A 23,267-nucleotide genomic window follows, 5' to 3' on the forward strand; every position below is an offset into this window, starting at 1 on the left:
ACCAATAAGATAATTGACCAGACTAGTCTAATGAAGTGCAAACCTTCATTAGCCAAATGTTCTCAAAATTTTACTCCAACCGTAAAATTGGTCGTATTATAATTTTGGACTCCGCCTGCATTCCTTCATCCATGGGGTGTTTTTCTTCTTTCTAAACTGGACGCTGAAGTTTCCTTTGATCTTTTGACCATTTTCCACAACCTTGAACAAACGTTTCCGTCTGTCAAACAGAGTTAAGATGAGAGAGATGATGGAAACAGATTTACTTTGATGGACACTCCTATTTTTTTCTTTAACTTTTCATCAAATCCAGTAAACCCAATAAAGGATATTTTATATTTTTATTTATGAATGACAACCATTTTTTTATTAGGAAGCAGCTGTTAGTTTGTCTGGAATCAGAAGCCCCTCCCCCGCTGGTCTACCTGTTCACCTGTTATTCCCCCCCGGTCATCATAGCAGCAAGTTGACACGATAGTTGGGGCGGCCTAGCACAAATATCATTAATTTGACGCGGAAATGGGCGGTTTAAGAACAATCTCGTGGACCACTCCCATAGCCTGGGGGGGCCATGGGATTGGCCCCACATTGCCCATAGGAAAACTGCCCCTGACTGTCTTTTTAGAAGAACATTCCATCCCATAATAGACTCTGGGCCGCGTTCACGGCCCCAGACACGCCCCCTCCTCGCCGCTCTTTCGCACACCCCGATAGTGTTAAAGGTACCACGACAATCTTAGAACATGAACGTTATTTTTCAGAACCACAGAGAACTGCAGCATGTCGGATGGTTGCCGACGCCTGCATTAGACACTGCACAGTACCTGCTAGCTCCAAGGACTTTGGTAGAAGATCTGAGTTTTGGTGAGGTGTAAATGACTGTCCACCAGAGTGAGGGGGGAGAGTTACAAGTTTTTATAAGCCGAGAGTCATAAAGTTATAAATACACAGTCTACACAAAGAACAAGTGGGTTACCTGGAAAATAAACAGTATTTTTTTAAAGGAACATAGTAGCCTGAAATCTGATGGCAGCAAATACAGGTACCCACAAGGTCCAATCACAGTATGACATGAAGTAGATCATATTTGTTGAGGGGCTTATCAGGCTACAAGAACCAACACTGAAAATGTAGCCCACAATAAATGTTATTTCAACTAATATGTAAAAAAAAAAAAGGCTTTCAAAGAGAAATCAACAATTCTAATGTGCATTTATTTAACATTTTTAATAAATATTTATTTCAAAAATACTCTACACATTCTAAAATAAACAAAATAATTCTATATTTATAAAAGCACATTTTATAAGAACCAAGAACACAGAAGTAGTGGCAGAGGCTTCAACAGTTTCTACTTGAAACCCTTGATTAGGTCATGTTTTTTCCCCACAAGGCTCCATTACTCTGGACTCTAGCAGAGGTCGTTTTCTCAGAAGATGTTCAAAAAATTCCAGTGCAGAAGGAGGGAATTGTTTCTCAGCCCCCACGCTTCACAGTGCAGCATCTGACAATGTCTCTGAAAACAGCATTCCCTATACAACACCATTAGCTAGTCCCCTTCAAGTCTTCTTGAGCATTGGGCAACATAATAACATGCAAAAAATGAAGATGAGTCATATAGTGGATTTTCTGCATCCAATGACTTGTTTTTTCACTTTCACTGTCTTCAAGCATCGGTGCTAGAAGTCTTGCATACAAAAATAGATTTGAAGTTTTATATTACAACATTCCTTACTATTGGAAGGCTTGACATAAGCTACTGATATAGTACAAAATGTCCCATTTTGGAGAGAAAGAACAAGTGTAGTGGTAAATAATTTAGTCTTTATGGTTGTCTGCGCTCTGATGAGTATCGTGTGCGTTTAGTCCTTTGACTGAATGAGTGGATGAAGTCAAAAGGCCTATGTTGGCTTGAGTGGATGACTTGCTGCCCCCTTGGCAATCTTTTCATAAAATGGACCTCACGCTGGTGTTGGCGAGTCTGCGAGCCTCTTCGGGGTCGCCCGCGCCGAGTAAATGCCATGTACCAGTCGTTGTAGTGGGCGTTCCTCAACGCGGTGTAGTTGTTTTCTAGAACAATCTCGGTGAAGATGCAGTCACGGCTCTGCCCGTTTTTCTGCAGGAACACACAAAGAAGGTCAGTGGGAAAAATGTCTGACTTAGATTGGCAGATTTCAGATGTTGATATACTGTGAAGTGCGGCCTGACGCCCACATGAACTCTGACCTAGACTCAAGGATTCCTGCAAATAGGCAGCTTAAGTCATTAAATTCAACTAAAGATAAAATATCAAGAGCAAGCTTGACTATTTGTAAAATCTAACGGGAGCAGCTCTAGCAGATGTTTGCAGAATGAATATACTAAATGTCTGTATTTATATTTACCCAACTGATAATTCCTTCACGTCTCATGCTAAATTCTGCTTGTACATTTTTTTGTTGGCATTGGACTGCAGTTAAAGTGATTGAAACCTGCAATGGACAATTTCTAAAGAAAAATTCCAAATTCTAAACAATGATGACATGAACTGAAAGGATGGAGGAAACTGTACAAGCTAAACCTAGTTTCTTTTGCCAATTTAGTAACCCTCCACCTTTCTGGAATGTGTTAAAAATAGTTATGAAACATCAGCATGCATGCAACCAAAATACTCCATTCCTTGTGTTTCTCCACACAAACAGGAGCAGAGCGAGGTGGAAGGCTGCGGCCAGGCTGGTGGTTTTGAACAGATGGTGTTCGAGGCAGGGTGTAGGGTGGGTGGAGGGTAAATGGAATAGGGATTCTGCTGTGTGTTTGTGGGGATGTTGCTCTGTTTATTAAGCAGTGAAAGCCGCTAACATATTCTCAGCCTATAGCAAATACCTGTGACCCATGAGCTGGAGGTCTGAGCAGAAGAAGGGCAAATAAAAGGCTGGAATCATTCAACACAATGAGCCTGATTGCTTTCATCATTTGACCACCATTTAGCCGGTTCCCCTAAAATTTTCATAGCACGGTTTGATTTTCTTTTTGTCTGTTTAGAGTGAAATGGTTTCTTACCTTGCCAATGAGCTTCCCCTTCTTATTCATACAGATGTAAAGGCCCGTCTGGGCGCCCTTGATGCGCACTTGACTTCCAAATGTGTCAGTCTCCACAATGAGCTTTGCTTTAGAAATAAAAACAAGTCAAACAGTTAGAAACTGCAGCAGAGGAGATTGGTGTTTCATCCCAATGTTCTAGTTATTAGTTAGTTATTATCAAAGGATTCATTAAGCTCCACCCATCTTCTTCTGCCATCAGACCAGAGCAGCATGGCAGTCTGTCCTGAAGGCATGTGTCAGCGGAAATTCTTGCAAAACTATTAACCCCTCGTTGCTGTATGTGGCTAATTTGCACTGTAAATCCAGGTTATATTTAGCATCACCTTGAATGAAAAAAACCCCCACTAAACAATATTTTTTAAATATTTGGAAATAAATCCAGGCATGAAGTGATTAAACTGTGAAAACAAATTCCAATCTAAACACCACATCGACCTCAGATGAAGCTCTGCATTTATAATGTTAGTGTTGATAATAAGCAGCTATTTAAAAAAGCTTCACAGGGCCACATTTATGTTTAAAAGTAAAGGTGTCTGATCTGCTTTGATTTTTCTGCTTCCACTGCATTCCCCCAGCATTATATCATTATTTCATCAGACAACAATGGATATTTTCCAATAATGCTTCAGAACAGTTGCTGCTTTTCCACAAAAACAAACCATAAAATACTGATGTTTTAGATACGGAAAGAATGATCAGCATTTTATATATAATACTATAACGCTACATGTATCAAAGGTTGACAGTGGAGTTATGCGGAGAATGTTCAGGAAGCAAAAGCAGAGCTGAAACACTTCTAATGGTTCTGTGAAATCCCAGGGAGATTGCCATAACCAATGCCAGCACGTTCCTCGAGCGCTGAGCGTCCAACTGCAGCTACTGAAAATGCTCCACTGGATAAATGTCTGAAGTTATGTAAGGGAACAGATCACTGACTCACTATCTCAAATTTGGGAAATCTAACCCTATCACATGACTGCTTTAAAAGTCAGCTACTGCCAAATGTTTAAATTATATTTTAAGTTTCTTACAAAACACGGTTTAGAAACTTAAATTTTAACATTAATTTTAAATATAAATGGTTAAGAAACAGTGTATTATTTAGAAAAATATATAAGTATACTAACCTTAGAAAGTATAATACAAAATAGGAAGTGGATGCATTAATAGTAAAGAATACATTTTGCACACCCAAGAGTTTTTGCATGAATATTTTAAAGGTTAGAAATATAATAGAATTCTATTTTTTAAAGAAAAATGTAAACGTAAAAGCCTCCTACATTTGAGTACAGAAATGATTTAAATAAACATTTAATGTGTTGCGTTTATCTTTTGCCTCCTCTGGCCAAACTACATCATTTCAAGATCTGTATTTTTCTTCTTTCTTGTGTCATTCATCGTGGTGGAGGCAGCAAATGCTGTCTTTGTCTCACCGTGCACATCTCCGTCCTCGGCCATGGCGTTGATCTTCTTGTTGGACAGGACCTGCACGTGCTTGCCGCTCGTCCGACTGTACAGCTGGTAGACGCGGATCAACCGGCGGCTTACGTGGTCCGTCACTCTGCTCTGCTCGCTTACATGCTGCGTGAAATTAGGCGAGGACTGATTGGTTACCTGTCAGAAATAAGATGGCATTGCAACCGAGTTACTTCTTTCATTGACGTCTTTTCTGTTGGCCTATCCTTACTGTTAAAGCTGATTTTAAACTAAAGGCGAACTCTCGTGCGTAAAAAGGACAGCTGGTCTTTTATGGACAATGTTCACGTTCCTGCAGACAAAGTCCCACTAAATTCTACCTTTATTTCTCTCATCATCTTGCGACCTTTCCCACAGGAGCAGCTGCAAAAGGTTATGCTGATTATAGGTTATGCGCACAGAACTATCTGCTCCTTGGAGTGCAGAAACACAGACAGTTACGCGCCACTGAGAGAAGGTTAGAAGTATGTGACAATTGTTTTTATATTTGGCTTTTTAAAATTGGCTTTAAACTTGGCTTTTAATTTAGTTAAAAACGGAATAAGTTGTTCTAAGAGGTCTTGCTATCGTTTTATTCCTTAGATGGCGCGTGCGCCCGCGCATCACGTGCCGTGGGGTTGCCGCGTTAACCAGAAAGGTGCCAGCAGTCCCCGCGCCGCGGCGGAACCTGCAGCTTTCAACAGCCTGAGGGCCACATCTTGCCTAATCTCGCACCTGCACATTTCGCCTGCTATATGACCTATGTGCTCTGGTTTGTGAGCTAATATTTGTTACCAATGTTATGTTGCTGTAAATATATTGTGTTCATATAAGACAGTGACATACCTGTGCATAGTGGCAGAAGGCAAATAAATGCAGAAACCTGCAAACAAGAGGACAAATAAGCAAAAATCAGTCAATCAAGTATTTCCTATTGCACTGAATCGATATTTTGTGGGTAAAAAAGCAGAAAAAAGACTCACACATAGCTGCATGGCACGGGTCTCATCATGAATGCAGAACTAAACCGTAAAGGCTCTACTTAGGACTTCCAAAGTTGACACAATCTGCAGCTCACTATGCTAAAAACTACAATAATTCCCTTAAAATCCAGTGTAGCTCATAGGGACGGAGATAAGGCGGATGCGCTCACACCTGACATCATTTCTATATTACAACCTTTCTATTCCTTAATGGCAAAATGTCCTTCAAAGCCAGGATGTCGGCTCTGGTCCGGAGGCTGCGTCTTGGCACGCTTGCAAAAGCAGGAGTGTAAATTCTAGCGCAGATGGATTTTCCTGAGACTGTTCCAGTCAGATTGCCCAGAACATCGCTCCTAGTCGTCCTCTGTTGACCCCAGGTGTGCGTCAGGGCTGAGGCTCGTGCCTGATGGGCTCGCTCCGCTCGGGTTTGGTGGGGCTGTGTGCAGAACGCTCCGCTTCTCCTTCCTCTGATCCCATCCCACAGCGCTCCAGTGTCAAGCTTGTAGCTCTGCGGTGGCGCACCTCCGCTTAAAGCCTGGCCCGTTACGAACAAACCCCCTTTTTCTGCAAAACAAAAGCGGACACCCCGGGCCTCGCTCCCCTGCACCCCCCTCCCTTTGATTCGATGCATCTCTGTACCTGGGGAGCTGTCTGCGGTTGGCAGGGTTAGGGAGGTCCGAGGAGGAGCCTGGGCTGCCGTGCGTGCGTGCGTGCGTACGTGCCCGCGCGCGCCTTTCCATCCAGACTCTGAGAAACTTGCCCATGACCAATCACAGGAGGAATAAGACTTGTAAAGTTAATATTCTGCAGCCCCATCACAGCCCTCAGATATCCTCAGCTTTGTGTATTGGCATAGCCCAGTGTGAGACATTAACAGGATTACATGTGCCCCCCCTCCAGCCCCCCATTATCTGATAAAGAGGTGGCCACCATTCCTCTGCTGGTTTAGTGGAGAAGAGAAATTCTGGAGGGCCACTTTTCTACACACAGGACAACAATGGTTATTTTCAATTCTTAATTTGAACTGAATTTGATTCTAGTGGTTCTTTTTACAGTAACACTGAAACAGCTGCAATACATACTGGATATGACCAACGCATTGATACATTTGGGTCTATGAAGGTTTTCAATGACAAATCCCAAAGTGGTCCACATGAGTCAACGTGTTTCATCTTTATGGGGGCAAAGACAAAAGTGGAACTGACATCACTGATGACCTATGTCAAACAGAAGTCAGCCACTAGTAGGTGCTCCACTTCACAGAATGTTTGTAATAGATCACAAGTTATTTTAAAACAAAGACACTTTGGGCAACTACAAGTATTAATTTATTAGCTTTTCTTACAGTGTGTCATGTGATCTGTCGATCCGTATCCGTCCTTCTCAACACCATTGTCAGCTTTTAGGCAAATTACCATTGTGTTAACTGTCCCAATTTGCACACTTGGGTCAGTGTGTGAATTGATGGCTGTTAGAATACTGGGGTTCGAGTGAAACCAGTGAATTCGAGAGATTTTGAGAATGTGAGGAGCAGGAGCGAGCTGTCTTTCTGCAGACTGGATTCCCTGCCCTGAACCACGGGAGCCCTGTTTCCATCAGCACTCCAGCAGGGGGCAAGGCCTCCCCCCATTGTCACTCTCTCTGCTCTCCTGCTCTCTCTGATCAACAGATTACCACCGAAATGAAAGTCTCAGTTTTATAAAGAAAAAGACAACTCAAATGTTAGTAATGGCCGCAAACTAAGAAGAAAAAAAAACAAATTAAGAAAGGTAAAATTCCCAGAAAAGTTTTCTAAAAAAATGAAACTGGTCAACCAGCCAACAATAGTTGTACACCTCTGAAACGGAAATTCTGTCATGGAATCGTTGCCATACACAATTCAACCAACTCAAAACTAGATTATTAAAATGTCTTTTCTGTTTTCGAGTTAAAATGAATTGGCCAAATGAATATGTCGTGATCTATAGAACACTAAAAAGCTCCTCTTTTTCAGCTTTTAGAAAGATTTGGTAAATTATTTAATTGCACAACCTTTACAAAATTATAATAATCCAGGTGTGTCCACAGTAAGACTTATTTGTGGGTCACTTGATACAAAACCATGCATAACTGACATTATTTGTGTTTTAGTTATTATCTGATGCAGGTAGTTTTCTTTGCAAAACTGCCTAATTCTCTCCTCTACATTCATCTATCTTGAAAAGTCAAGTTGTTTTCTTAGTTTTAAACGTATCAACCACCTTCTTAAAGTGGCTGCTCTGACTACTAAATTGAACTCTTCAAGCGAGCAAAGCAACACAAAATGTATTCGGAGAATTTCTTTGTGCAGAAAACTGTCAGTGAGGAAACAGAAGAAGAAAACCAGCATCTTTTACTCAAAATTCTGTAAGGATTTATTGCAACAATTGTTCCCACACACCAAACCCGCTCTGCATTATATGCAGCGACCAGCTCTCCACTGGTACAAGGACGCTGCTAATAAAGCTGCAAAAACTGTGGATTCATTTTATTATTATTATATTTAGAAATAACTAGTTTTTTTAAACAATTTTATTATTATTTTTTGTTGTCTTTGTGAGACAAGGCTGTAGTTGGCGTCCACTTTTAGTCTCTACTCTAACAGTTCATCTGCTTTTGTCTAACTCAATTCTCTGCATCCCTTTCATTCACATCAACCACCATCATGTCGTTCTTGACAACATCCATGAACCTCCTCTTGGGTCTTCCTCTAGGCCACCACAGCTCCAACCTCAGCATCATGTTACCTTCACAAACACTGTTCCTCCTCTCAATGTGTCCAAATGTTTCAATCTTTCTTTCATTGCTTTGTCTCTTAAAACATGTATCATGTCTGTCCCTCTGACGTATTTATTCTGTATTTTTATCCATCTTCATCACTACCAAAAACAATCTTAACATTTTAAATTTTGCAACCACTGCTGTCTCTTTCTTAGATCCATCGTCTCTAAAGCAGGTGTGTCAAACTCCAGCCTCCTCCTGGTTTTCCAGAAATCTTGCCTTACCTGCTGCTGATTATCTGGATTGGGTGTGTTTAGCCAATAAGGAGCTTCAATGGGAGGTTGGCTGAAAAACATGTTGGACACCTGCATACCACAGTTTGAGATATTACGCGTGCCTACACTGTGTATGCAGACAATGTTTTAGATCTTTGAGTTTATCTCATAACGGATGGAAGCAAAAAACTAAAGTGTTGCCTTTATAGTTTTGTTCAATTTACTTTAGGTCAACCACCTTTGTCATCCCCTGCTACCTGTAACCACACTGTTCCACTTGAGTTTCTATTATTTAAACACAGACACTCTTTCTTCATGCAGTGGATCTTCATTCTCCTTTCAAGGGCAAAACTCCTTCTCTCTAGATGTTCCTCCACCTGCTTCCAGCTCTCACTACAGATCACAGTGTCATCTGCAAACAACATGATCCGGAGAGATTCCTGTCTAACTTAATCTGTCAGTCTGTCCATCACTGCAGCAAACACTTCCCCTCTTTATAGGTTCCATCATCCACCACAGTAGAACATAACCACTCATCTGAGCACAGGTGTCAGCTCACGCTTGCACTGATAGTTTGCATGATGGAATGATATTCTTAACACGTGTTTCTTTGCATGCATAAGTATGTGTGTGTGAACTGTAGTTGCATGTTGCGATCATGTTGATATGTTTGTGTGTGAAGATTTTTGGAGCCAACAGAAATGTTAGCATCAACAAGGCCCCGCCCTTTAGACTATCATCTACACTTGACAGAAATAATGCTAAACCTCCAAACAATTGTTGCTTTGGTAATCTACCCCCCCCCCCCCACTTCACATTCATCCTACAATTTATTTAACTCCTCCTTTTTTGTCTCCTTTCTGTTGTCCCCTTATTCCCCATCTCTAACATCCACATCTTTCTTTCTCTTCTTTTTTTCTGTACAGTCAAAAAAATATACAAACATAATGAACAAAAAAAGTTTAGCCTCAAATCCAAAAGAAGTTTATTCTAATATACACCTCACGTGTAAGAAGATTAAAACCCCCTATTGTAACAGTAAAATCTGACCAACACGAAAGGCCTTCAGCTCCGATCTGTTGGCTCAACTGATGGACAGGACAGGTTAAATGAATAAACAATCTATATTGTTAAGGTTCTTTAGGAGAAATATAAGCTAATTTAATGTTAACAGATATTTTTTAAAAGTTATGAAATGACTGACAACTTTATAGAAAACTATATCTACAATTTATACAATTTTAAAATATTAAAAGGATTTTATTAATACACAGTGACACACGTATTTGTTTCAAGTTAACTTTTTTAACTAAAACAGCTGTTTTATATTAATATCTGCGTTGATAATGAATTCTTTTTAAAACTCAAAGCACTCTCCAAAAGACCTTCAGCTCCTTTTTGCTCTGCCGCTGAATAGGACAGGTTTAAAGTCCCACTCCAATCATCTCTTGATCTATTTTAAAAGCATTCGTAGTCGTCTTTTAATTCTGATGATGATGTTTTAGCCAAAATCTAAAAACCTGGGTCGTTTTCCAGGACACAATTTCTGCAGAGCAGCAGTAGTTCATTAGAAAATCACCTCTGAGTTGTTTGACAAGACTGTTGGTGCGGAGTCAACCTCCCTTCCATTCCCATCATCAATTTGCTTTTAATGCTCTCTCACTAGCTTACAGCCCCTCACAACCCTTAAGCTAACATTAGCAACAAAAATGTGGAGCAATAACATTGCTATCCATTCGTCCAGTTGTGATCCAGATTCCAGCTCAGACGAGGAAAACAAAGACGTTCATGGATCTATTTGTCTGACAGTGGATCATCAGAATGGAGAGGAGCAGGAAGCTTGCAGCCCACTGATTGTAGTTTCTATGTAAAAAAAAAAAAAGATTTTTCAAACAGCATTTTTTCATCTGCTCCTGATTCACTATGATTTGAATAAAGAAAAACTCGGAAACTGGGTTTTAATCTTTATTTATTTATATATGTCCTCCATCATCAAAAGAATGCTGTAAGAACGTGTTAAAAACACCCTAAACACAATTTTCATTTGAGTGGGTCTTTGAAGTGAAAAAGGGAAGATCCAAAACATGAAATGTGGTTATATTAAGACATGTTTAAGTCAGGCTATTGGAGTGTAAAATACAAAATAAAAGGAAAGATTGTAATAAAATCAGTCTCCTTAAAGAAAATAAGTGTATTGGAGGAGGATGAGGATGGACACTTTGGTAAACTAGCCCTTGTTAGGGCTGCCTCTCAGGGACTGTGGGAGTTATCTCTTTGTTTGATGGGGTGAATAGCTGGATGTAGCAGTTGATACATCTAATGTGAGATGAGCTGACTCCCTGACAGGAGCTGTCACAGGAATAGCAGGGGGGGTCCTTATCAATCAACCCGTCCCCCAGCTGCCAATCAAATGAAGCGGCACAGCAACCGTTACTTACAGAGCTGTCAGTGCTCTCTCTTTGCCCAACATGGAGAAGGATCCTCATGAATTAAAGTTGGAGCAGCATTCAAAACATTTTGGTGGAAGGTTGGGAGTAACCTTATTACAAGCTTCATCCTAGTTTCACAGATGTTGATCGTCTTTATCTCAGTTTTGGCATTGTTGTCACTCTCCTATGTTCACTATTTTCTAAAAAATGTGAGAACCTGTAAAGATGCTGACAGAGCTTTAGACCAAACTAACAATGTTATAGCATAATTTCTTTAGTTATGTCTTTTACACTGTCTTTTTTACAGTACCCTGAGCTGACTTCAAAATGTAAGTTTGCCTACAGTCCTTCGTTGGTTTAGATGTGGACATGTTGTTTATTTTCTGTAAAGTACAAGCATTCAGTCTAGCTTAAGAAATGTCTGCAATTGTGATTTGTTATGCTGTTGGGTCCTAACAGAAAAGCGTGCATAATGCAGCTCTTTGTGCCACATCGTATGAAAAGTGTAACATAAATAATGATTGATTTGCTTTGGAAAAAAGCTCTAAGAGGAGTCATATATGATACAATTTCATTGATTTTTTGGCTGTTTTTTTTTTTTTTTTTGCTTAAATGTGTTTATGTTTAATGGTAAAATAGGACAATTTGGCTTCAGTTGCTTCCATTAATAACATATTTAGCTATAAAGAATAGTCTTGTGCTTCACTGCCACTTTAAAAATAATTCTATTCTGTAATTTTTATTTCAATTTGAAATTTAATCGATGTTTTTCCACAAAACTACAATTTTTGAGTATTTTTTACCTGACTTATTCCCTTTATCTGTCTGTCATCCCACATTGAAACATAATCACTCACAGTACAGAGTGACAAACACTGGCCTTTGTTGAACAGTAGCCAAATGAATATGTAAAGAGGGGCAGCTAAATGGAGAGCTTTGAGACTCCCAGCTGTGACTGATGTAGACTGGCCTTCATGGACACACAAACACACACATGCATACACACACGCAAACACATCCACCAAGCATACCTTTTCAATAAGGACAACCAACACTAAATAAGAGGTCTTTAAGGGAAATAGTTGGCTGCAGATCAATCACTTGTTGTTTGATGTCAAAGAAGATCAATTCATTTGTAATTTAGGCTGCTAATGAGAGGAATCACTGCAATGATGCAGTTAAAGACAGAGACAGCAGTGCTCACAAACACACACACTTATACAGAGTTAGGGGGACGTGGTAAGAAGTTTTGTGAAAGAAGGTAGTAGAACTTGATTATGCAAACCTTAAAATTCTCAAAATTAAAGTATTTGTTAGAGCACTAAGAAGAGTAAAGACAGTTGTTTAGTTTTGTCAGGGCATGATAGGTGAGATGGGGGATCCAAATTTTGTTTTGCCTCTGTCTCATCACTAACTCTTGATTATTTAATTCATTTGTTTTATATCATTTCTTTTTATCAATACCATAATGCAACATATCTGCCTAAAGACAGGGACAGTGGAGGCCCAGTAGTTTTGGAATCAGATTTGGAATGTCATTTAGCCAAATCCAATTATGCAGACTAAAAGAATTAAACTAGGAGATAAAGGAGAAAATAGTTTTAACAGAGGGGCATAACTCCAATAGAATGTTTTTTTTTTTACATTAAATAATTTGATATTCCCGTTGGTAACACATTTTCAGTGTTTCTGGTCTGTAAACTGACCATGATCATGGATGTCTGGGAGCTTAAGGTTGTTGCCATGTTGCAAACATTGTGAAGTAGATCATTGACCTTTTTTTTTCTTCTGCTCACGTCTGAGGTCATGTCTTTTCAGAGGGGACTTCCTTTTACTAGATCCCAGTTTGAGGATCTCACTCTTGTGGTTAAATTGCAACAGCGACCACCGTTGCCTTCACTTTCCACATTTTTCCAGCTTTTCTCTCAACCCTTGGTATTTTTTGATCTTCCCATGACCTTGAGACCAATGACCTCTACCTCCACTTTTGGATTGCTTATTATGTCAGTGGGGTGTGTGATGACTGGCAGGACTCAGGAGTAGATAGCCCAGTACTTGTTTTTGCCATTTAGCTTACTTCTTATGATTACTCTGTGTCAGTATTTGGGATTTGTTGCTTTTCTTTATGGTTCCCATTTGCTTTTGTACTTGTAGCACTATTCAACAACTGTTACATTGGTATGATATCACAATCCCCTCAGTTGTGAGCATCTTCCTTTTGAATGATATTTTGATGTAGATCCTTGTGGTGTGGATCATTAGCTGCGTTTACATGGACAAAAGTAATCGGAATGAACGCCTGATCGGAAGAAAAATGCGTCATGGAAACACGGCGTTCGGAATACTCTGCCCCGATCAGATTTGTTCAGATCAAAATTTCTTTCTGATAGAGATAGGTGGGTTATGCCGATTTTTGATCCGATTGTTGTTCATGTAAACAGGTAATTCCGATCGTGTGTCACTACTGCTCTGGTTTAGGTCATGCACAGATGGTGTGACGCTCCAGAGAAAGCTTTGGAGCTCAAACAGGACCGACCGGCTGCTCCGTGCAAGTGAACCGTGTCTCTGAGCAGACCAGTCGGACTTATAGCTTTGTGTCTGTTTACAGTGGGACTCATTTCCTCTTCCGGTATTTTAAAGACTACTGCGCATGTCCAAATGATTTATTCCGACCGAAAGTGTGGCGGATGTAAACGTTTGTTATAATCGGAAAAAGTTTTTCTGGGCCCATGTACATGGTTGAATTCTAATCTGATCCTTCATCTGAGCAAGATATTTTGTACACGTAACCACGGCTAGTGAGTCAATGTCTGGCAAACAGTTATGTCACCCATGTACAGAAGGTGACTAGAAGTTGTTCTTTTTCAATATCTGTAAAAAGTCTTGGTGAGTATCTGGCTGAGGAGGTTCAGACCTAGGCAGAACACCAACAGGGATTGTGCTCTTGATGTTGATTTGTGTAATTGGTTGGAAGTTGGCCTCTGAGATTGTTTCTACATGCTCATTTAGTTTTGATGAACGGTTTCAAGCCTTCCAGGATCCATCAGTGAGGCATAGAGTCATACCTTTCCTGTAACCCAGCAAACCATCATTTTATACTGTTTGACTACACTCTCCCAGCCACAACTTCAACAATACAGAATTTTTGTAACCAGACTTTTTTCTGGACGCTGCAACTTCCTCCAATCACCACAACTTTGCCTAAACTTGGGCCAAGTTTCGAACAAGTTTTGTTGTGTTGCACTCTATGGCAGCACAGTTACGGCAGAAAAGCAGCAGAAGACCAGGTCTCACTTTATTTGGCTTTTATAGAGGCTCATGAATATTAACACATACTAGTAAAAACATACAGAACTTCCCAGCTTTTCCCCTCTGGGCAATCATACCACAGGTTCCACCAGTCAAACTATCCCTGCCAATCAAGTTTAGAGGCTCAAACATATATTTGTCATCAGTGTAACAATCAAGCATTGCACTTTTTACATCGCCACGTTCCTTGATGCGAACATGAGTAATAAATCATTTACCAACAAAAATCCCATTTTAACACGCTGACCAGATTGATGAAAGTGTAGGGAAATCATTTTATTTGCTTTTTATTGCTGACATTGCATACAATGCGTGACTTTTGGATTGTAGCCTGACCACAGTGACATTAGGATTATTTTCCAGCTCAAAAGTTATCTAAAAACTGCCGGATACCACAAAAAAGGTAATCAGTGATTAGTGATGAACTTTTCTCTATGTAACAGATTAGTTACTGTGATTATCAGTAACAAATCTACTTACTTTACATTACAGGGTTGCTGAAGGCCATCTCGGTTACCGTTGGTAAAGTGTGTTATTCAGGCGTCATCGGCAAAATCTCAGACGTTAAATGGTTAAACTGATCTTCTTTACTGTGATTATCAGTAACTAATCTACTTATTTTACATTACATCCACCAATTAAAGATAAGGGGAAAAACAAAAACAATCAAATACCAGAGGTTCTGTTATAACTTACTATCATGATCAAAAGTGGAAACTGTTTTTGCACTTTTACATATCATGAATGTAACCCTTGTGCTATCCTAGGCACTTTAACATTGGGAGTTGGGTCATCTAGACCCACTAGACAGTGCTCTGAACCTTTTTTCTTCAATGATTTGTGATCTTCACTGGTGTCCATGGATTACATGAAATCTTTCCACCTTTATCCACCTTTGTCATACTTGGGAGAACACGTCAATGGAAGGGTGGGGTCATCTAAAATAGCAGAAGGGTTAAGTGCGGTAAAACATAAGCAAATCTGCTTCGTAGTAAAGAGTGCAGGGATTTCTAAAAAGCTGTTCTCGTAAATATCATTTTTATGTAGTGCAGCCTAACTAGAACATTTAAAAATAAATCAACTAACTTATCACCTAAGATTACTCCTAAAACTATCAGGTGAATTCCTGATTTTGTTCAACACTACCGGATCCTTCCATCCTTACAAAAAGGATCTATTGTCTTGTTCTTTATTAGTATTAAAGTTGTTGATTACCTCTCTCAAACACCTAGCTGGGATTCGAACCAGGACCTTACTTTTGAAAGATGAAAATTCTAACCATCAAGCTGTATTCATACCAAACGCCATTTGTGTGTCAGGGGTGTTGAGTTTAATTGTTAAGTCAATGTACAGGCATGATCTGAGGTCCTGTGGTGTGATTTGAGCATCAGGCATGGCGCTTTGGTTCAGCTGCAGCCTGTTTTGATTTTTGCAGCAGGATTTGGGTGTCGCAGCGCATCCACGGTTAAAAAAATCTGAACTTTGGCGAGGTCAACGCCTTGCATCAACCTATCAGGGACTTGTGGCGTGTTCAACGTCTTGCTCAGAGGGTAGATATCCATCTCTTCATATCTCCTCCTGAATTTCCATCCATTTTCTCAACCCACCATATCCCTTTTGAGGCAACAGGGTTGCTGAAGGCCTTCTCGGTTACCGTTGTAAAGTTTGTTATTCAGGCGTCATCGGCAAAATCTCAGACGTTAAAGGGTTAAACTGATATTCTTTTTTGGTACCATAATTCAAATGGAAATGCACTCTACAATTTTCAATTCAATATGCAATTCAGCTTTGCATTTTAAAAAATGCATTTTGTAATAGACAATTAGATGCATGCAATTTGTTAGTCTCTGCTCTGTGCAGGTCCCACCTGCTTGTCTGCATTTAAGTACAACAACAAGAGAATAGAAAGAAAACATACAAACAGGAAAAAATCTACTGAGCTTTGGAGTGTTGTCAGCAACATCAGGGTTAAAGGTAATGGTTAAAAAAGAATCGTCTCTGCATATTTATTAGCAACAATAGTCATATACAGTAACTTCATTAAATCGACCACTAGTGGTTGTACCATTACAAATTAACATGGTTCCCTGATGTACAAACCAGCGTCTCGTAGACAGAATTTCTGTTGCATTCTGCCATAATTCACATATTCATTTTCGAACGTATAAAATTACTTTTCTCAATAGCCTCATTTTAGTCAGATGGAATAAAAAAATAATAATAATAAAAAAAGAAAAATTCTTACACTGTATGTTATGATGGATAAACATGGATATGTTCTAACTTTTAGCGTTTCTAAACATGCCATCTACAAATGTCCTAAGCTTTAACTTAGAAACAGGTTAGGTCATGATACAAACAACAACCTATTTCGTTGCATAATACAGTATAAAAAGCACATTCTTCATTAACAGTAGATCTGAAAAAAATGACATTCAATCCACATGTTTGCATATTTGTCAAATGTCATGGATTGTGGTCAAAGTAATTATTCCCTGGTTGTGCCCACACACTGCTGTCTGTGCATATTTGTAATCCATACTTTCCAGTGGTGGCTCCAAATGTACGCGCTCTAGCATTTTGAAGGTTAAATCCATAGATGCTGCTTCACTGGCGATAGTGTAGACTGTTTCCTGGTCTTCCATTGAACAAACCAAAGAACTGTTCTTACGGAGACTGACACATTGACTGTTTATGGACTGAGTGACCCCTCTCCCCTGGCGTTCCAAACAGGAAGTACCCGTTGGCTCCAAGAAGCCAAAATCCCACAGACTTTTACAGAGAAATAAACGGTTGTTACTCAGTCATTCTGTTGGTCAGAAGAACCATTCTGGATCTGATACCTTTCTATAGCATGTCCTTGATAGTGATAATTTTTTTCATCATATTTTTTCTGTAGCCCAAGTTATTCAAGTTAAGGCAGTAAAAGAGCATGTAAACCAAGGCATGATGGGAAATGAAGGCAGACTTATTCTAATCCAACAGCCAACAACTCTTGCTGGTCTGCAGAAACTATGTCCTAGAAAACGAAAGGTTGATTGAATTTGTCAAAAAACTGCATAATAATTATTAAAACAATGTTTGACAATAGATAAAAAATGAGTGGAACTCTAACCACAAATAAACGTTAGATTCAAAACATCCCGGTCCAACTAAAGTAAAATTAACCAACTTACCACATCTCAATTCTTCCTTGTGCCCTAGTGCCTAGGTAAGTGATAAAACTGATAATTGCTGCACAACTTAAGGATAATAACAAAAAGCAGTGATGTTTTGGGGCTGTTGCTGGGCAACACAGACTTTCAACTCCCTCCAAAGATTTTTATATGGGGTTGAGATCTGGAGACTGACTAGGCCACTCCAGGACCTTGAAATGCTTCCTATGAAGCCACTCCTTGGTTGCCCGGGCGATGTGTTCGGGATCATTGTCATGCTGAAAGACCCAGCCACGTTTCATACTCAATGCTCTCACTGATGGAAGGAGACTCTTGCACAAAATCTCACCATACATGGCCCCATTCATTCTTTCCTTTACACGGATGAGTTGTCCTGGTCCCTTTGCTGAGAAACAGCCCCATAGCTATTGGGGTTTCCACCCCCATGCTTCTCAGTAGGTGTGGTGTTCTTTGGATGCAACTCAGCATTCTTTCTCCTTTAAACCAAAAAGTTATATTTTGGTTTCATCTGACCATTCTCCCAATCCTCTTCTGGATCATCCAAATACTCTCTAGCAAACTTTAGACGGGCCTGCAGATGTACTGGCTTTGGCAGGGGGACACGTCTGGCCCTGCAGGGTTTGAGTCCCTGGTGGTGTAGTGTGTTACTGATGGTGGCCTTTGTTACTTTGGTCCCAGCTCTCTGCAGGTTATTAACTCACTGTTCTTGTGATCATTGTGACCCCACGGAGTGAGGTCTCGGGTGAAGCCCCAGATGGAGGGAGATTATCAGTGGTCTTGTACGTCCTCCATTTCCTAATAATTGTTCCCACAGTTGATTTCTTCACACCAAGCTGCTTACCTATTGCAGATTCAGTCTTCCCAGTCTGATGCAGGTCAACAATTTGGTTTCTGGTGTACTTAAACAGCTCTTTGGTCTTGGTCATAGTGGAGTTTGGAGTGTGACTGTTTGAGGTTATGAAAGGCTGTCTCTGGCTACGTTCACACTGCAGGCTGAAACGACCCAATTACGATTTTTTTGCCCCTATGCGACCTGTATCTGATCTTTTCATGACAGTCTGAACGACACATATCCGATCTTTTCAAATGCGACCCAGGCCACTTGGGTATGTGATCCTGAATCTGATACGTATCCGATCTTTTCAAATGCGACCTTAGTCTGACCGGCCAGGCCACATGTATCGACCCGTAAGTCATTGATACGCTACAAACGTCATCATTCATCGCAGTAGGCGGGTACGAGAACATAAACATCAACCATGGCGGACGATGCTGCTGAGACCAGTCAGTGGAAGGGAAGCGAGGTCACCGATTGGATTAAAATTTGGGGTGACAGCTTTATTCAGGCCAAACTCCAGGGCTCTTATCGGAATCGGGCGATTTTGAAAAAATTTCCCTCAAAATGGCCGAGCACGGTGTTGAACCTTTCCCGCGATGACTTTTTTTCCTTTCCAACCGTGGTCAGAAGCACGGGGGAGACCTTCTCCAGGGCCAAAGTCAGATTCTCCAGGGCGGGTTAATACAGAGTCAGTAGCATTTGTTCTGGGGGAAACCTTTTATTACCGTTGTCCTCCCTTCGTAACACATAACACGAATGCGCGCACCCGACACACTACCGCTGCCCCCACCCCACACACACACTCCCTCCGGCGCCTTACGCGCTCTCTCCTCTCTCTTACACACACACACACACGCGTGCGTGGCCCCAGCACATACACATCCCCATTCCACAACAGTGGGTCCAGACGATCCTGGCTCCAATGCCTTCTTAAAATGAGAAGATTGTTATTGTACTGGCTCCTTTGTGAAAATAAATGTAACAATGCAAAAAGAGCTCCACTGTTGCCAACACTGTTGTTGACATCCATTGTTAATGTTAGCTACTTCTGCAAGCAACGAGTGACGTCGTTCACCGTTGAGTACTCTTCTACGCATGCGGGTCACTTCTGGGTCATTTCATGGTCACACAGGAGATCACAAAAATTCACATTTAATTAGAAATGTTAACGGCCTTGAAAAAAAATTGGATTTTAAAAAAAAAATCTGAATTGAGCATTAAGCAGTGTGAACGTAGCCTTTTATACAGATATGTTCAGACAGGTGATATTAATAATAAACAACAATAAAACTCTATAGTTTACCCCCCAAAAAATCCCCCAATGGGATGTATTCTTGTATTCTTTTCCCCCATTCTGTCATTCTGATTCATTGACATGTTTCTAAAATAAAAGTTACAAGCCTCTCCAGCCTTTCTAAGGCTAACTAAATACCTTTTTGTCTCACTGTAAAGGTTTTTTCAGTTTAACCATGAAATCTTTCCCTTTCATAACACTCTGGCTAGGCAATACAGATCTTATAATCAATGGCAACATATAAATACACATTTTTTGTTTGTAACACTTTTTAATTAACCTGTTGTAGAGTAAGTTTCACCTATTTTCACTTAGAAAGTTTAATTTATGATTCAGTTTTCATCCCTTGGTGTCAAAGCATTAGATCTAAATAGCTTCAATGTCACTGACACAAAAAACACTTACCCTCTAGTGTTGTCTTTATTTCAGCTGAGTAGTTAAGGTAAACTTGTTGTTTTCTGTCAATGACTGCATTTTCATAACATGGGATTAAATTATTGCATTCTGTAACTGACTATATAGCTTCCTTAAATGTGTGTTCCCCTTCAACAGATTGGTGATCTGTTCAGGGTGAACAGTTGCTGGGTTGGCTACAGCAGCTCGATGACTGAAATGGATACAGTGGGTTGTGAAGATGAACGGATGGATGGATTTAGACCCATCACTCCATCCCTCTTTCTATTGATCGATCTATCTATCCTATTGTATTTCATGACATTGATATAAGCAAAAGATCTCAAAGCCAATAAAAAGCCTTGCATGTCATCTCTAACAGTAATGGGGATGGCTATAGTGCAGAGGTAGACTGGTTGGCCTCTGATCAGAAGATCGGAGGTTCTCGCCCTCCCTGCCCATGTGTTAAAGTGCCCTTGGTCATGACACAGAACCACACATAGTCTGTGGTGGTTATTGGTTGGTGCCAGTGTTCAGCAGCAGAGTTGCCATCACTGTGTGAATGGGTGAATGGGACTGTGACTGTAAAGGGCTTTGGGCCTTCTAAGAAGGTAGTAAAGTGCTTTATAGGTTTACGCCTTTTACCATTTAATGGTCTATAAGGCTTCATCTTTTTTGAGCCATCAAGCATCTTTAATGCACTGGCTTTGATTGCTTGCAGAGCTGACTTAGCTCTTTCAGAACTTTCACTTGAGTGCTTGTTGTACACATTTTCAGACATTCCACCAAAAGATTGTAAATGACAACCCCAGCCTGGGGTGTTTTCTTTAAACACAGACCATAACACTTGAAATCAACTATTGAGAATTACTATTGATCTAAATGAAATACTTTAAGGTCTATACCAAAGTCTTTGTGGATGTCAATATGTATTTACAACTAATATGTATTAACATGTAGAAAACATATGCAAAGAAAACAAATGCCATTTCCCTCTGTTTGTCATACTTTTTCTACACAATCTGTTTTGCTCCTCTCTAACCCAACCATTCAGCTTCCAGCTGTTATTATTGTGGCCTGCAGGTCACTCTTGATGCTGTCATCATCATACCTGTGGTGGCCAGCTCATTGTGCTGGGGCTGTGTTGGGATTTGGACAAATTGTCATACAATGTCTTTGCCTGAGTAAAGGGAAAACACAGGTTAAGACACACTGATCTGGATCCGGAAAAAAAGAATGTGGTTCAGAGTGTTGAGAAGACACTGTATTTTAAAGCACATTCACACAGCTGTTTTAGTGCCTAACAAAGAGAATGTGAGAATGATGCGAATGATGTCTATCTAGTTTAGTTCCCGTTTAGCTTAACATTGCAAATAAACCACTAAAACTTTTAGCATTTATCTAAGAATAGAAAAACAGTTGAAAAAATCTATCTTTAAAAAAATACTTAGTTCCCATTAATTCTGTGAGTACACTTTGATTCATAAACTGTAATTACATGATAAAATGCAAGTTTTTTATTATTATATGAAAACAAATCACTAAATAAAATGGAGGCACCGTAAAAATTTGTACAATCTAGCAGACAGGAGCTTTATAGGAGTTTGCAGAAATGACAATGAGTAAGGCATTTGGCTTATATAATTTGTTTAAAATAATGCTGTTAGTGGTTTAAATGGAGCCAAGACAACAAGCATTTCAACTCTGTTCTTACTAACATCATTGGCTACTTGTTACCCAAAGAATCTGTTCTTGGTTCATAAATTACATTTTGGCATGGGAGCAAAACACGATTCTGATTTCCTTGTGAAAGTTTGGTAAAGGTTTGGTGGAACCATGGTGTAGCACCCAAAAGGATACTCTGCTGCTGCCCTGTACCTTTTTTGATTTGTACAATGTTTTGTCAGTTTGTTTTAAATTCCCTCAAATTGTCTCTGATCATGAAATACATTAAATAAATATTCTTGCATTTTTCTCACTCTGATGGAGTAAGTGAGTAAATGCTGTTAATATCAACCAAGATCAACCAAGAAAAACCTCAGGTTCCAAATCCTTCCCACGTATTCCTCACACACTTTTTAAATCTTATACCTTTTTTGTGGGAATACCCCCTCAAAAAACTTCTCTGATAAAAGAGAAGGAGGACTGATATTCTTCATTGATTTCTGCACAGGGCTTTATATGATGGTGAAGAGTTTATCAAATATATCTTAAAAATAAAATAAAAACTTGCTGTTTTAGCATTTTAAACAGTTTATTAACCTGCGTTCCTTAAGCCACATTTTGAGGTCTTGTTTTCTTTTTTTTTCTTTTTTTTTCACATGCTGCATACTGTAGCTGAACTCAATGCTTTCACTGAAGCAGTGAAAGCATTGAGTCTGACAAGCATATAGACTCACAGTTGACCTTAGTCAACCACAGTTTACAGTCAAGTTGTTCAGGCCAGACCCAAAATGTGGCCACCATCTAAATGACAGGTTACAGATGGTCACTGTGTTGACCTTTATGTAGAGCAATCTGCTCACAGCAACGCCTGACAAAACCTAACTCTGCAATTCCACTGCATCCCTTCATTTTGGCTGTTCTGACTAGCTGAGAAAAATGCCTAACTTGTATTCAAACCATTAAATGTTTCATTTGACATCAGATCTTCTCTTATAGATTGTTGCATTTTTGTTGTGTAGTCTAATGCAAAACATATTTGATTTCGTCTGCAGTTTTCCTCTTCAACTTGATGTGATGCTAATGTGTTTTACTTGGAAGTTTCACAGTCTCAATTAATTTGCCCAGCTTAAAAAACACACCCTTTACTTTAGGAATGTTGTTAGTTCTCTTTAGAGTCAGCTGTAGGTTAAGATCCTTTTTCCCTTGTGCTATCCTAGGCACTTTAACGTTGGGAGTTGGGTCATCTAGACCAGTGTTTTTCAACCAGTGTGCCGCGGCACACTAGTGTGCCGTGGGAGATGGCCAAGTGTGCCGTGGGAAATTGCCCTCATTAACTGATCTAAAAACATTTCCCATCTCCAGGATTTTAGCTCTCTGTTCATCCAAACAGGCCCTGATAAAACACTGAGGAGTTAGGAATATAAAAGATCGTAAAATACCTTTTCTTTGCATTTATTTTATTTTATTAAAAACATTTTGATAAGAATGACGTACCGCGATTCAGCTGCACCTTCGGCTGTATTTTGGAAAAGTCCCGTGTTGGGGGGTTAATCACATGTCATCGGTCTGACCAATCAGAAGTGCTTAAAGTCTTCACTTCCTTGTCCCGATTTAGCTCGTAAAGTCGCTC

At 39.9% G+C, this 23,267-nt stretch overlaps 1 protein-coding gene across 2 annotated transcripts; it reads right to left on the reverse strand.

Moving 5' to 3' along the window:
- Positions 1–892: 892 nt before the first annotated feature.
- On the reverse strand, positions 893–6,211 carry fgf8 (fibroblast growth factor 8). Of its 2 annotated transcripts, none has more exons than XM_004076908.4 (5): positions 5,520–6,211; positions 5,383–5,419; positions 4,515–4,662; positions 3,040–3,146; positions 893–2,116 (listed from the first exon to the last, which is right to left on the reverse strand). In XM_004076908.4, the coding sequence occupies exons 1-5, from the start codon at positions 5,546–5,548 to the stop codon at positions 1,826–1,828; spliced, it is 612 nt and encodes a 203-aa protein (XP_004076956.1). In that variant the 5' UTR covers positions 5,549–6,211; the 3' UTR covers positions 893–1,825. The 2 variants fall into 2 exon arrangements, with proteins under 2 accessions (XP_004076956.1, XP_011482346.1); XM_011484044.3 differs by having other exon boundaries at positions 4,515–4,695; positions 5,520–6,209.
- Between the last annotated feature and the right edge of the window lie 17,056 nt (positions 6,212–23,267).

Source organism: Oryzias latipes, chromosome 15 (genome assembly GCF_002234675.1).
Source record: "Oryzias latipes chromosome 15, ASM223467v1".
NCBI classification, from domain to species: domain Eukaryota; kingdom Metazoa; phylum Chordata; class Actinopteri; order Beloniformes; family Adrianichthyidae; genus Oryzias; species Oryzias latipes.

Excerpts from the sequence above, each read along its gene's own strand:
- fgf8 (XM_011484044.3), bottom strand. The coding sequence starts at position 5,548 with ATGATGAGACCCGTGCCATGCAGCTATGT. Across the intron at positions 5,420-5,519 it reads CCCGTGCCATGCAGCTATGT|GTTTCTGCATTTATTTGCCT; the intron begins GTGAGTCTTTTT and ends TCTTGTTTGCAG. Across the intron at positions 2,117-3,039 it reads AGGGGAAGCTCATTGGCAAG|AAAAACGGGCAGAGCCGTGA; the intron begins GTAAGAAACCAT and ends GTGTTCCTGCAG.